Here is a 14,021-nt window from a genome sequence, read left to right on the forward strand (position 1 = left end):
CTTGCACAATGCTAAAGTATGTTACGACCTCAGTATACTTTTACCATAGTGCAAGTAGACTAACATATTTCAAATTTTTCATCAGATAAAAGGAAAACTGGTAATTATGGCTTTTCTGATGTAGTAAACTTGCTTGGTAGCTCCCCCGTACAAAACCCTTGTTTAGGAGTCCCATGAAACCCGAGTCACAATAACAGCTCAAAGACTTGTAGAAGCAACCTAATGGCATTATTACTTCAGAAAATGTGTTCTTATTTCACATTTGCCTGTGTTTACACTGTTGGTTAGTGGTGAATTTAGTGTATATGCTACATTGTTTTCTAAAAGAATAGAGCATTAACCTGTTTTTGATTATTTTTGTGATTTTCAGCACATCTTTATGTGGTTGCTAGATAATTAATAGGAGTTTTTTGGAAGGCTGCAAACTGGCATAAGACCAGCCACAAGTCTCTAGATTCTTAAAATTATATATTTTCGTCAACCAGGAAAAAAAAAATCGCCCAATTGTTTAAAAAGCTCTTCGACACAGTCAAAAGTATCAAGGTCTACTGCACAAATTAAAAATCAAATTATCGGCAAAGTCCTTGAAGTCAAGTTACAGTGACAATCTTTCAAAATCTTACCAAACTACAGTATATTTGCTTTGTTTTTGTTTTTTTCTTTTCAGAAAACTTGAATGTGCTTTTATGGCATTTAAACAACACAAACAAACCCAGAGCCGATGTGTAATGAGAAACATCTGTTCCTGTCCAGCCTGGCTAGAGGTCTCACATTTAAGCATTGAGTTAGTCCTCAGTTTTCCAATGCCCCCCTCAGCTTGTACATCTATCCCACACTGATTTTATGCAACTTCTTTTGAAGTCAGGAAGAGGAACAATTGCAGATCTGTAAAGAATGAAACTTTTGTTGTAGCAGCATGCTTATGAAATGCAAGTCGAAAACACTCATAAAGTTTTAATGAACTTAATGGATGACTAATGAAACCACAGCGTTTGAGGGCGATGAGTTCAAATCCAAGAGTGCACAGAATACTGAACAATAAAATCTGTCTCAGTAATTGTGCAAACAGCAGGGGTTCGATAAAGATATCAACAAATACCAATACTCTTACACTGAATTATTCCATCGCCCACGCTGGCAACCCTCTTCCCAACACTAGCATCCAACTCAAGGCACAATGTTGGGATTTACTCATACTTTCCGGGGGTCACAGTGTTGCCACTCGTGGCTGATGGGAACATGTTGTTTTCCTCTGTTTTGATTGGCTGCAGTGTGCATGGGAAAGGGCCACTTGTCCTCTGAGGTTTCCCTCACTCCAGCCAACCAAAGTGGAGTTTTTGACTGGATAGGGCTTCCGCAAACGCCAAAGCGGAAATGCACAGATATCCTCCTGCTGGAATTTGAAACTGACAGGATACAATCATGGGAATCGACCAGAATACAGACAAAAAACTAAGTCCTAACAAGTCTTTTGATTTCATATCAATAAATGCTAAGTTTGTGAAAGCCATACAATCTGGCTACTACAGCTATTTAAATATAAGTGAACCAATAATTGTAACTTTGTTACTCCTTCAAAAAAATATTATGTGTGTATACATTTTATATTTTTATAATATATGCAGCCACAAGCATCAGTATTTTAAGCTGCATTCAGAAAGTCCAATCATTTCCAAAAAAAGAAATCATTGAGGTAGACAAACAGCATTTTAAGCATCTCGTTTCACTGATCCTTTCTTGAAATATATATATATATATATATATATATATATATATATATATATATATATATATATATATATATATATATATTTCTGTTTTGCATTTTACTAGGAAGTGGCAAATACATTTGTATATATAAAATTGTCTTTAAATGTCTCAGCAGAAATAATCTGAATTCTCCATTTAATGGAAATGGAACAAAAATACCACCAGCCTTTGCGAGTTAAAGATGCTTGGAATAAAGCGATTAAAACTAATACAAGATCAAAATATTCAAGATCAAAGGACTACTCTACATATTGGTCTGAATGAGGAATTACTCTGAGGACTTCGTTTATTTTCTTGCTAAAGGCAAATGTTAATAGGTATTTGAGCTTGTAGTGCATTCTACAAATTGTTCAGAATAAAACCAATCAGGACTAACCAAGAAAGTTTTTGAACTGCTAACAAAAAATGTCTTAAAATAAAAGTTAATTTAGGAACTTTGCATACATGTGCCTTTGTTAATAATAATAATAATAATAATAATAATAATAGTAATAATAATAATAATAATAGCAACAAAAAAAATATGTTTCTGATTTTTTCACCAGATGTGAATTAATAAATGAATGAATTAATTAATTAAAAATCCACTCTGTAGTCTATTATTGATTGGCGTAATTCTCTGACCACACCAGTTGGAGCAGTTTTAAAAGCATATGATTTCATGCACAGTGGAAAACTGATCTTATCCTTTAAATTAACACATTCAGTCACATTCATTCATATCCAGATGCTCCACTGTCCATTAAACATCACATGCACAGAATTAATAAAATACACAGACATTATAAATCTGCCCTGAAGATCCAATCACTCAATGAAAGAGCTAGATTATCTGAAGCTGAATAAATGCAGGTAGTCTCAACATTGTATCACAACCTGTCCTTTATGCAGCCTGAGCGTGTGTGATCTTTCAAACAACTCACCAATACAACAAACATTTATGTTGTGGAGACAGAAAAAAAAGAAAACAAGTAGCATGTCAGCTATGAAGCATGGCTTTGCAAATAGATGCTTTAGTCTTTTAATAGCATGGTATATGCTGCCAGTCAACTCAACAAGTCTTCAGACACAACGCCAAGCACACCCTGGTGTGTATATGAATATATTTCAAGATTGTTTATCTGAGCACTGCATGAGCATGCAAAAGCTGTAATAAAACACTTGCATGCTTAAGTAAACCACACCAAAATAAAAACACGCCCGAGACTAGTATTAAGTGGTATTCCCATGTTAGCGGGGAAATCTAAACTCTGAGAAGCTGTCTATACAACACACATGTACTTGATCACAGTGAACATCTGGTACAATGAAACAAACAAACCAGTGAGTGTTTGAAAAGCTGCACATCTTACAATTAATTAAGAAATTGTGCTTGTCATGTGCATTCTTTTTGCCTAAAATGTTGATCGGGTGAAAAACTCAAATGCAGTGCCAATGAAACTTTGATGTACTATCACAGCTGAATTTTTTAGAGAGTGTACTGGGGAGGAAAAGTCTTTGACATAACACATCTGTTTCAGACTAACCCATAAGTCATTTGTTTATCGCTAATAGAGAGTGAGAGTGATTGGACACTCCTCAAACGTTCCCTAGAGTTTCTCGAGACTTCTAGAAGCATAACAAGCACCATCTTCCGCAGCTGAGAGCCGCAGAATAGTTGAAGAATGAATAAGAAAGCAAACAGTGTTTGAAGGTAGTAAAAAGAAACACAAGTCACTTGTGAATCTTTGAGTCACTTTGAATCCTGCCAGCCATTTATTTTCAAACTCTCGGATTTCTAACCAAACCCAGGCTTCACCATGTGACAAGAATGAATCAAAGCATGTGGTCTGTGAAAACAATGGTGCAACGTTCCTGGTCACAGAACAGAGTAGATCAACTATGGTGGATGGTAGCCCTTTCTGGGTGGTGGACCTAATTGAAAGGCATGCCCATGGACCACCTACCATCTGAAGGCAAGAACTGCTTCAAATATGTCTAGGAGTCAGAGTGTACCAGCCGGACTAGAAACAAAGTTGTATCTGTAAGTCAACAAGCTGAGGACATGAGGACTAATTACTGGATTTACCAAAATTGGGTGAACAAACTCTTGTTGGTTGAGTTACATGTCTCATCCTATCTAAAATGAGTAGTTATGGTCCAGAATAGACCCCAATGTAGCCCAGACCAGCGATTCCCCACCCTGGTAAGCCCCTTTCACACTGCCATTCTGGCAAATACACGGGTAAAGTGTTCCGGCAATTGTTCCCAGGTCGCAAGATTTTGCACTTTCACACTGCCAGTGATTGCCCGGGATATGTGAGTGCTTTCACACACAACCCGTAAAGAGGCTTTTGTTCACACAGCGCTCGTCCCGTGGCCAAACTCGGCAATGTTACTAGGTCCCGACCCGGGTTCAATACCGGAATCAATCCCGGGACGTTGTTGCTTTCACACTGAAGGCGACACGGCAATGTTCGGCAATATGCTGGGTCCGACATGCAGTGTGAAAGGGGCTTTAGTGGAGGAACCCCATATATCCGGTCTCTCTTATCTGACACATTAATTTCAGATCTTGGGTTCTCTACTAACGAACTGATAGGTTTATTCAGATGTGTTTGGTTAGGAAGAGTTCATAAAATGTGGGAGAGCCTCCAAGAACAGGGTTGGGAAACACTGGAGCAGACAATATGCTGATAGGTTTGGCATGCTAGCCATTGTTATGTCCTATAACGGCTGAAACAAGTTGTGATTAGGAACAGCTGCTCAAGGGTTAGGGTGTCATTTTTTGGGACCTTAGCTGGAACAGGAGGATGGGAAATGGAATTTAAGTAGGTGTAATGTATTCCGCCCTGCATCCAGTGTCCTTCCAACCCCCTTGCAATTTCCAAACACCTCCCCCTTGTTCTTTACACTTTCGGGAGGTTTATTGACTGACATTTCAGGAAAGATGAGGGGGTCGTGTGCCAGCAGAAACTGGAGAGGTGACAAATCACTTTATGGAAAGAGCAACCTGTTTACTCTGAAGCCAGAGTGTCCCTTCACCCTACCTCCAGCCTGCAGGGCCTGGAACCGGACAGACCTTCACCTTATCCCGTATTGATTGTTCCTGCCCCCTCCCTTGTGGGACGGATCATTTATTTTCAGGGTGATATAAGTGGAACTGATTAGAACAAGGTCTGATTGATTTGCTTATGCATCTGTCGTGGCATTCAGGACACGATCAAGCCTAGCGGGAAATGAAAGCAATCACCTGATCTTTGCCAGGATCTTAGACAAGGGGCATTATCGTTTGGTGTCCAAGTGAGCATGAGTTTGCCACCGCATTTGTGTATGTGACAAAGAGTCTTCCGAGAAAAACACATGCAGCATTCATTTGCATTTCATTGTGTTTGCAAAAACTGCAGCTCTCAGAAAGGAGGAGATAAATGATGGTGTGTCGCTGAAAGTGCTCGCTCTCACTACGCTGCTCTGATTTATTCCGTTTGAGATTTCGACCTTAACGAAGGTGTGTGCGTGCTGCAAACGCCACTGGCGTCCTTGTCTGAAGAGTTTCTGCATCCAAGTAATTCTAATGAGCACACTTCAGTTGTGATTGACTCTTTTTCAGACAAAGTGATGTGTGTCCTACTATCGAACAATGACAAAAGGAGCAGGAGCCCTCCAAGAAACCTGCCTAAAATGCATTTATCTTTTCACACACATTGTCTGCTGTTCTCAGTGCGGTACCGTGAATGGTAACGTCTTTTTTTTTCTCACTCCTCTGATCTTCCTGAAAAACTTGCTAGATTATGTTGGGTGAATATTGTAAAGACAATGTTTTGATAATTACTGCTAACTTCTTTCTTCCTATAGTTTGTGCTTCAGAAATGAGCTGAAAATCTTAAGTAGAGGTATGCTGTGACTTATTAAACTAACCAAGCTTATGGTTCTCGCCTGTTTAATGATATAAGGACAGAAAAATCTCGTACACATTTATGCCTTATTCATGACTATGAATGCTCGATACTGACGTGGAAATCAACCATACCTAGAGACCAAAATGTCATAGAAACTTGAAGATGGACTCTTTTGACTTGGTGGGCTCAGATGACATGTATGGGGAGGCCCAGAGAAGTTCCAGTTTGATCTATAGTAACGATAATATCATAGAGGCATAATGGGTTCCCGTGACTTCATTAGGTAGCCATTGAATTCCCTTGCAAAAACAGAATACATCTGTAAGGCAAATTCTTGTGTACACACAAAAAATAAAAATAAAAGTTTAAAACAAATGCAAGGGATCTATTGCTACATTTATTATTATTAATATTATTATTATTATTATTATTATTATTATTATTATTATTATTATTATTATTATTATTATTATTATTATTATTATTATTATTTTACGATCTGCACAACATGACATTTATTAACATAACATGAACTAATGTTGTCATGTTATAAAAGAGCTCAAATTATCTTATATTTTAAGAGAAGGACTGATCTTGACAGTATGCTGTTTGATTGCAGCAAATAATTGATGGACAAAATATTTTAAAATATTTTTAGCATTTTTGATTCAACTTTTTCTCTATAAGAAATAAATATAAAATAATGCAAACTATATAAAGCTTTTCTCTTTGTTTTTCTTTTTTTTCATTGTTGTAAAATGTTTTAACAATTAATTATTGAATGAAATAAAAAATATTGTAATCATAAAATGGATTTATTCTAATTATATATATATATATATATATATATATATATATATATATATATATATATATATATATATATATATATATATATATATATATATACATATATATATATATATATATATATATATATGTGTGTGTGTGTGTGTGTGTGTGTGTATGCAATGTATACAATGAAATGAAATAAAATAAAAATTGTGTTGATTTATTTATAAATACCTTTATAGATCTATACTGGAATCTATACCAAATCCACCTTTAGCTAAAACTTTCCCACATGCCACGGTGATATTTTCACATGCAAACTTCCTTCTTCCATATTCCCCACTCCTCACTGATGAACCTCATCTGCCTACGTCCACATAGTATAAACTAGCACTTGTGCGTGTGTGTGTCAGGGGACGGGTGTGTGGGGGGCCCCAAAACTCCCTTCTGCTCACATTCCAACTGGGTTAAGTAGAAAGACTAACACAAATAGCCATTCCTTCATGCACACAGACTGCGAGGAGATGGATTTCCCAGCGCTAATGATTCATTGCTAATTCTACCTCCAATTCTGTATATCTGTCAAACAGCACACTTAAATATCAGTCCAGCTGATGAGTCATAAGAAAGCTGGGTCACACTTTATTTTAGGGTCCAATTGAATTAACTCCTTATTTACTGCTTATTAATAGTTTATAAGGTAGTTCTTAAGTTTAGGGTATTGGGTAGGATTATGGATGACATGCATTAAATGTACTAATAAACAGCCAATATGTTAATAATAGACATGCTAATAAGCAACTACTTATTAGTGTGAATTGGACCCTATACTAAAGTGTTACCAAAAGCTGTTTAATTTTTTTTCATCTTACCCCAGGGTCTCTCAGAACGCTGTACCCCATCTCCCTATCATTGTCTTAAGACATTTATCCTAAATGCTGATACAGGAACTAGGGGAGGGGCTTTAACCACCCACCCTTATCACTTATTCAGCACACTGTAAAAAAAAAACACGGAAAAAAACGAGCAAATGCATGGCAGCACAGGGTGCCAAACGTTTGCCATTAATGAAAATAACGGTAAAACCCCATGAACTGAAGTAACATGCTTACACAGCAACAGGAAAAAAGAACATTGACCATACAGTACTATAAAATGTTTAAAACGTAATCTGAAATAACATATTTTGTCTGTATAATTGCAAATACATGCATAGACCATTAAATGTAATGGCATTATTTGACTGTAAGTTCACGTAACATGTTTAAACCCTTATTTAATAAAACATGTTTTAACTGTAAATATAAAAACTTGGTGTAGCAGTTGTTTAACTAAACATGATTTGAATGTAGATATAAATGACATGTTGACAACATTACTTTATAAAGCATGTTTTGACTGTAAACTGAAATCATGTTTTGATCATTATTTAACAGTTTGACTGTAAATTGAAATAACATGTGTTGACCGTTATTTGAAAAAATGAACTGTGATGGACCATAATTTTGAAAGGGATGTACAGCATTTTGATTTTGATTATGGCTCACAGATAATTGTATATGTAGTTCATGAAATGTATGTTATATGTCACAAAAAGTAATTAGAGAAAATAATTTGTATTTTTCCCTCTTTATTTTCTTCTGTTACAGTAGTTTCCATTGTAAATAACAACAATATTAAAAACTTTAAACAGTGCTACAGTACCATCATCTGAACATCGCTTATATGCTTAAAATACAACATTGACAATTCAAATTAATTTCATCATTGCATCTTCCACAAACTACACTTCGAACAGAACAATGGTCTCCAATTAAATCTCCATGTTGATGCCTTTAAAAAATAAGAGAGAAAATGGTTATATATCATACATCACATATCTATATTCATTATGTCTGATCATGTTACTCTTTTTATATGTTCTTGAGTTTCGTACATAAAAAAAAAATTGTTTTTTTACTTCAAAATTTTTTTGTTCATTAAATATGTAATGCACTTACAAATTTTATGATGGTCCATGACACCTTACTTCAGACAGTTTAGTGATGTGACCTCACCCACTGACAAGGCCAAGGGTGCACTGCAACAGAAGAAACAACGTAAATATAGTAACACTTGTTGATTACAATTTTATATTTAATATTACATGCCAGCATATTTACCCAGTATGATGACCTCACAATGTCACAGGAAATTTCCCCTTTTGCTTTCTATGGTAGACAATTTTTGGTGTGCGTTTCTGCACTGTTTTGACCTGTCTTGTTAAGTCCCGCCTTACGCACGCCATTGGTCAAACTGCTTCTCAATCATTGGCCTCGGCCCAACGCCATCAGCCAAGAGACAAAGCAGCAGCCTGTTAACTGCAGGTGGCACATCATGGCTCCAAAACAGCGTACAAATACCTCAAGGAAAAAATCTCTGTGTTTTTGTTTTGGTCGGGAAACGTGCTCATTGACGTGGCAAATAAGCTAAAACACGGAGGGGAGTTGGGTTCGCTGGAATATTTACAGGCGTCAGTTTGTTTTCAAAAATCGTAAGTGACTTTGTTAAGTAGCTTGTGAGTAAACGTGACCGTTTAGGCAACATATTCTGCTGTATGCATGCAATATATAACAGAATGTCAACAAAACAATCATGGACCTCGATGTCGAGTGGTGAAGGGTAAGTGTTAAAAAAAATCTGTTGACGTATCATCCAACGTAATGTAAAAGTTAATTGGCAACAGGTGAATACAATTACAATGGCTAATCACATACGTTTTGAAATCTTATTCTTAATGTTTGACGCAAGTTGCATTAAAAAGTATAAAGGTGTTTCAGAATTGTGTTGTTGTTTTAGAACGTTGCTTTCACAATCATTTAAGAACACTCATATGCATGGACAACGGATTTCATCTTATGCAAATTTTGTGATTGCTCTCTGAAGACAGTTAAGGGATATGTTAATCATCAAATCGTACACCGACATGAAGCAAATGCTCAGTTTCCATGTTGCTTCCCAGAATGCAAATTTAAATTCTCAAAATACAATGCTCTCAAAGCTCATGTTTATCGCCATCACAAAGGACCACATACTCATTTTGATGATTCGACGGGCACGTTTGTTTGCAACAATACAGACTGTCAACAACAATTTACAGACATGAACAATGTCCTTTCTCATCTCAGGTCACATTTAGCCAAGGGAGAGGTGGTGTGTTGTCCTTTTGAAAAATGTGACAAAAATTTCAGTTTAAGATCAAGTTTCACTGCCCATGTTTCACGAAAGCACAGGACTTCTACATTTGCACAAGTACGGATTATGGATACTTTATCTAAGCAACCTTCTTCAGCATTTTTTGATGTTACTGAGGAGGAGGTTGATGAAAGTGAATTCACTGACTCCCTGACGAAATGTAACGCAAAGTCATTGTACATGAAAAATCTCTGCCTGTTTTATATGCAGCTACAAGCAAAATACCTGGTGCCATCGTCAACCATTCAGATGATAGTGGAGCAATATCAGAAAGGAATTTCTCAGAGAAAAATTGCAAAGAGTTTGAAGTTATCATCATCTGCAGTGCATAATATCATTCAGAGAATCTGGAACAATCACTGTGCGTAAGGGTCAAGGCCAGAAAACCATCTTCGGGCCCTTAGATGGCACTGCATCACATACAGGAATGCTACTGTAATGGAAATCACAACATGGGCTCAGGAATACTTCCAGAAAACATTGTCTGTGAACACAATCCACCATGCCATTCGCCGTTGCCGGCTAAAACTCTATAGGTCAAAAAAGAAGCCATATCTAAACATGATTCAGAAGCGCAGGCGTTTTCTCTGGGCCAAGGCTCATTTAAAATGACAATGCCAGACCACATACTGCACCAATTACAACATCATGGCTGCGTAGAAGGATCCGGGTACTGAAATGGCCAGCCTGCAGTCCAGATCTTTCACCCATAGAAAACATTTGGTGCATCATAAAGAGGAAGATGCGACAAAGAAGACCTAAGACAGTTGAGCAACTAGAAGCCTGTATTAGACAAGAATGGGACAACATTCCTATTCCTAAACTTGAGCAGCTTGTCTCTTCAGTCCCCAGACGTTTGCAGACTGTTATAAAAAGAAGAGGGGATGCCACACAGTGGTAAACATGGCCTTGTCCCAACTTTTTTGGAATGTGTAGCTCTCATGAAATCTAAAATGAGCCAATATTTGGCATGACATTTCAAAATGTCTCACTTTCAACATTTGATGTTATCTATATTCTATTGTAAATAAAATATAAGTTTATGAGATTTGTAAATTATTCCATTCCTTTTTTACTCACAATTTCTACAGTGTCCCAACTTTTTTGGAATCGGGTTTGTATATGTGTAGGTGTATATGTATACAAATCTGCAGATTTATTGTACACTAGTCAACATTTGAAGAGTTTTGGGTATTGGTTTTAAGACAACTATTATGAAAGGTTTTGATCCTCTTAAAATTTTGACTAGTGTAGTTTGATGGTACAAATCAAACTGTGATGGCACGGGGCCTCAAAACATTGATTTTGGAAATTGCATACATTGTGATCCGTACATGTGCCACTGTGGTGATTACCTGGTGCATGAATGGCCAAAACGTCTCCAGTTGAGTCCGCAGCTTATGCCAGCGGAGAGTGAAGACTGTTGTGCATTGTTCAGAGCAACTACAGGGCCACAGTGCAGCAAATCACCAGCAACACGTTACATGTGCCCATTTCATGCTAGTGATTTGTTGCACTGTGGTCCTGCGGTCCCTGTGAAAAATGCACAACAGTCTCCCCTCTGACAATAATGCACTGCAGACATAAAACAAGTCTGTGCACCACTTTAAATGCATACTATATATAGTGGCACATGAACAACCCACAAAGCCCCATGCCATCTCTGTTTGTCCGTTATTAAACTTCAATAAATCTGCAGCTTGGGAATAGGCAATTTTGCCAAAAAATTACAGCTGCATGAAAAGTGTTCATCCTGTAACCTGTGGACATTGGCTTATCTTCTAGGTGACAGTAACTGTGAAACTTCGTTTTATGACCATGACTGGCATTATAGTTTTGATGTTCCATGGCAAAAAATGCCAGCAAGTTTTATGGGAAAGTTGCAAAATGGCGAAAGGCCAAGTTGCTCTGAGAGAAGAAAGTTGGTCCGCATTGTTGCTTCTGAGATCCTGGAAGTCAGCAAATGTCCAGCAAAAAAACATGTATCAGAAATAGCCCGACAAATGGTGATTGCATACCCAAAGTCTTTCAGAGATGAGATTAATTCCCAGGTTGTAGGAAGTGGATATGATTCTCTCCTCAAACAACTGGTGTGTAGAATTGACAATTTGAAAAGAGCAAAAGCTATTAGTATACCACTTTGTGGTACTCTAGAAGTATCAACAAAGAAACAAAAATTGTTATATGGTTGTATAAATTCTGATCCACAACTGCTAGTTGGAGAAACATCTGAATTGCAGCAGGAAAAGAAGGAGAAGTTGGTAGTAATGTTTCAAAATAATGAAAGTGATGTAAAGACAATCTATGACTTAATGACTTCTACATACACCCCTCAAAGAAACAGCATCCAATCTGGAAAGGAAACCAAAGATTTACTTGATGAGTGGCCATATCTTTTTCAGCCAGCAGGAATGAAAGCACACTTTAAAGAGCTCACTGGCATTGACATAAACAACAGCTTTGAAGAATCTGCTTCCAGTAAGTTCAGAAGAATATTGGACTACTTTCAATTTCAGTGCACAGAAAGAGCAAGCAGAGCAGGGAGAATCCTCACAAAGTATAGAGCTGGAGGGGATCATGTTTGTGGGGCCGTGATGTTGCTGCTAACCCATTTCAAAAATGACCAAGACCACTTTCTTGTGATGGTAGAAGACACCTCTGTTCCAAGTGATATATGCTCAGAACAGCTTCCAGCAACACCATGTATAGTAGTGTGTGGTGGGTATTATTTACTATGATCTTGCAACACAATAATTCCTGGTTTTGGGTGATCAGAACTCACATTCTGTTAAATATTATGTCTTACTGATTTTGTGTTTTTTCAAAGGAGAGAACCCACTGACAGCCAGTGTGTACATGGTAGCAGTAGACCAGATGATTGTAAATGACCATCTCTTGAGTTTTACAGAAGCCCTGTATCTGATGTTCTCTCTTTACTATATATTGAACATCAGTTACCCTGTAGAACTGGGAGCCACACTAGCATTCTTGCAAAGGTATTTCATAGACTGCATTCCTTTGGTTAAGAAGCATACAACAATTATTTAAGGATATTGTTTGTGTTGTGTTTTAAAGGTGCATCTTTAGGATAAATCCTCATAAAGGTACCAAGGTGGAAAAGAGAGAGAAAAAGAGAGCGGACTCTGTCAACCCCAGAGTATTGAGTCTGACATCAAAAATTGCTGCATTTGATTGGGGAGAGTAACAGGTATAGAAGCTCTGTTGTCTTGTATAGTAGTGGTAGACTTCATCTTCTGTGTTTATCATTCATCGATGATAAAGTGGACCAAAGGACAATCATTTTTAGAATTAACTCCAATAAATGTGATTTAATTGTCTGTGGCCAAAACTGAGAGTATTTGGTTAAGGCTTGTTGCTGTCTCTGCTCTTCTTTTGGTTTGGGTTTTAATTGTAACTGTTTGTGTCCCCACAGATGTGGTCTTTCAGAAGATTGACATTTCGCTGAAGAACAGGACAGACCGACTTTTTGTACTTCAGTGCAGCGCTTTGTTGCTTAAATCATTTTTATTACCTTGTGACGTGATTAGGATTCAGTTTATATTTATTTATTTGATTGGGACAGTGCATGTTAATGAACAAACATGGAATACATGCATGTAAACATGCTGGATTGTAGCCAAAGGCTAATTTCCATCCGTAGTCCCACGGGCTAAAATCACACGGGTCACAAAACATTACATAATAAAATTTACATCTACAGTTAGTACATCGTTTATCAATAAATTAGCTAAAGCCCCGTATACAATATTCACATAATACTTAAAAATTCATTCAACTTCAAAATTATCAGAATCCAGGCCCAGTGTTTTTGTTTCTTTTAAACTGAACACATTTGTGTTCTGAAACATGCTTTATCCATTTTCTCCATGTGACATGTTCAGGATTATCAGAATTAATGTCGATTTATTTTTTTTTTAAATTGAACAAATTTGTTTTCTAAAACATGACTTTTGCTGGGAAGTGTTTTTCCATTGTTTGATCTTGAAGGTTTGCTATATAATAAAAAGCTGAAGTTGTTTACAGCAATACTCTGGCTACCATAATTTATTGTATAACATTTTACAAAAATTTGTGTTTCAAGAGTATTTTTAATTAGTTTTTAGCATTACTTCTGTCGCACAGTATACAAAGATGTCCCTCTACATTTGGTTTAAATAAATAAATTCACTAGAAAAAGATTATGGCATGAAAACATGTAAGCCCAGATTTGCTAACTATTTGTGGCAGTGCACACTTTCTGAATGTGTCAGGGTTTTCAGAAGACATGATAGAAAGGCATGTACAGTGATTATTGCATCTTTATTGGATATGCATTTGTAGGAAATT

At 36.8% G+C, this 14,021-nt stretch overlaps 1 protein-coding gene and 1 long non-coding RNA gene across 5 annotated transcripts; one reads left to right on the forward strand and one right to left on the reverse strand.

The window, feature by feature from the left end:
* Positions 1-7,449: 7,449 nt before the first annotated feature.
* Positions 7,450-8,681, reverse strand: LOC113042238 (uncharacterized). The gene is made up of 3 exons (XR_003275556.1): positions 8,603-8,681; positions 8,441-8,520; positions 7,450-8,273 (listed from the first exon to the last, which is right to left on the reverse strand). It is a non-coding gene; the product is annotated as an uncharacterized LOC113042238 (long non-coding RNA).
* Positions 8,682-8,767: 86 nt separating this feature from the next.
* Positions 8,768-13,717, forward strand: LOC113042236 (uncharacterized). Of its 4 annotated transcripts, XR_003275555.1 has the most exons (6): positions 8,768-8,973; positions 9,057-9,101; positions 12,013-12,392; positions 12,502-12,670; positions 12,750-12,882; positions 13,108-13,717. XR_003275555.1 is itself a non-coding variant. In XM_026200905.1 (5 exons), exons 1-4 carry the CDS (start codon positions 11,531-11,533, stop codon positions 12,877-12,879), a joined length of 990 nt encoding a protein of 329 aa, XP_026056690.1. In that variant the 5' UTR covers positions 10,692-11,530; the 3' UTR covers positions 12,880-12,882; positions 13,108-13,717. The 4 variants fall into 4 exon arrangements, 2 of the variants coding, with proteins under 2 accessions (XP_026056690.1, XP_026056689.1); XR_003275554.1 differs by lacking the exon at positions 8,768-8,973 and having other exon boundaries at positions 8,987-9,101; XM_026200905.1 differs by lacking the exons at positions 8,768-8,973; positions 9,057-9,101 and having other exon boundaries at positions 10,692-12,152; positions 12,324-12,392.
* The last annotated feature ends 304 nt before the right edge of the window (positions 13,718-14,021 follow it).

The sequence above is a fragment of the Carassius auratus genome, chromosome 24 (genome assembly GCF_003368295.1).
Source record: "Carassius auratus strain Wakin chromosome 24, ASM336829v1, whole genome shotgun sequence".
Lineage (NCBI taxonomy): Eukaryota > Metazoa > Chordata > Actinopteri > Cypriniformes > Cyprinidae > Carassius > Carassius auratus.

Coding starts and splice junctions, on each gene's coding strand:
- LOC113042236 (XM_026200904.1), top strand. CDS start 11,531: ATGCCAGCAAGTTTTATGGGAAAGTTGCAAAATGGCGAAAGGCCAAGT. Junction 12,393..12,501: donor ACCATGTATAGTAGTGTGTG/GTGGGTATTATT, acceptor GTTTTTTCAAAG/GAGAGAACCCACTGACAGCC. Junction 12,671..12,749: donor ACACTAGCATTCTTGCAAAG/GTATTTCATAGA, acceptor TGTGTTTTAAAG/GTGCATCTTTAGGATAAATC.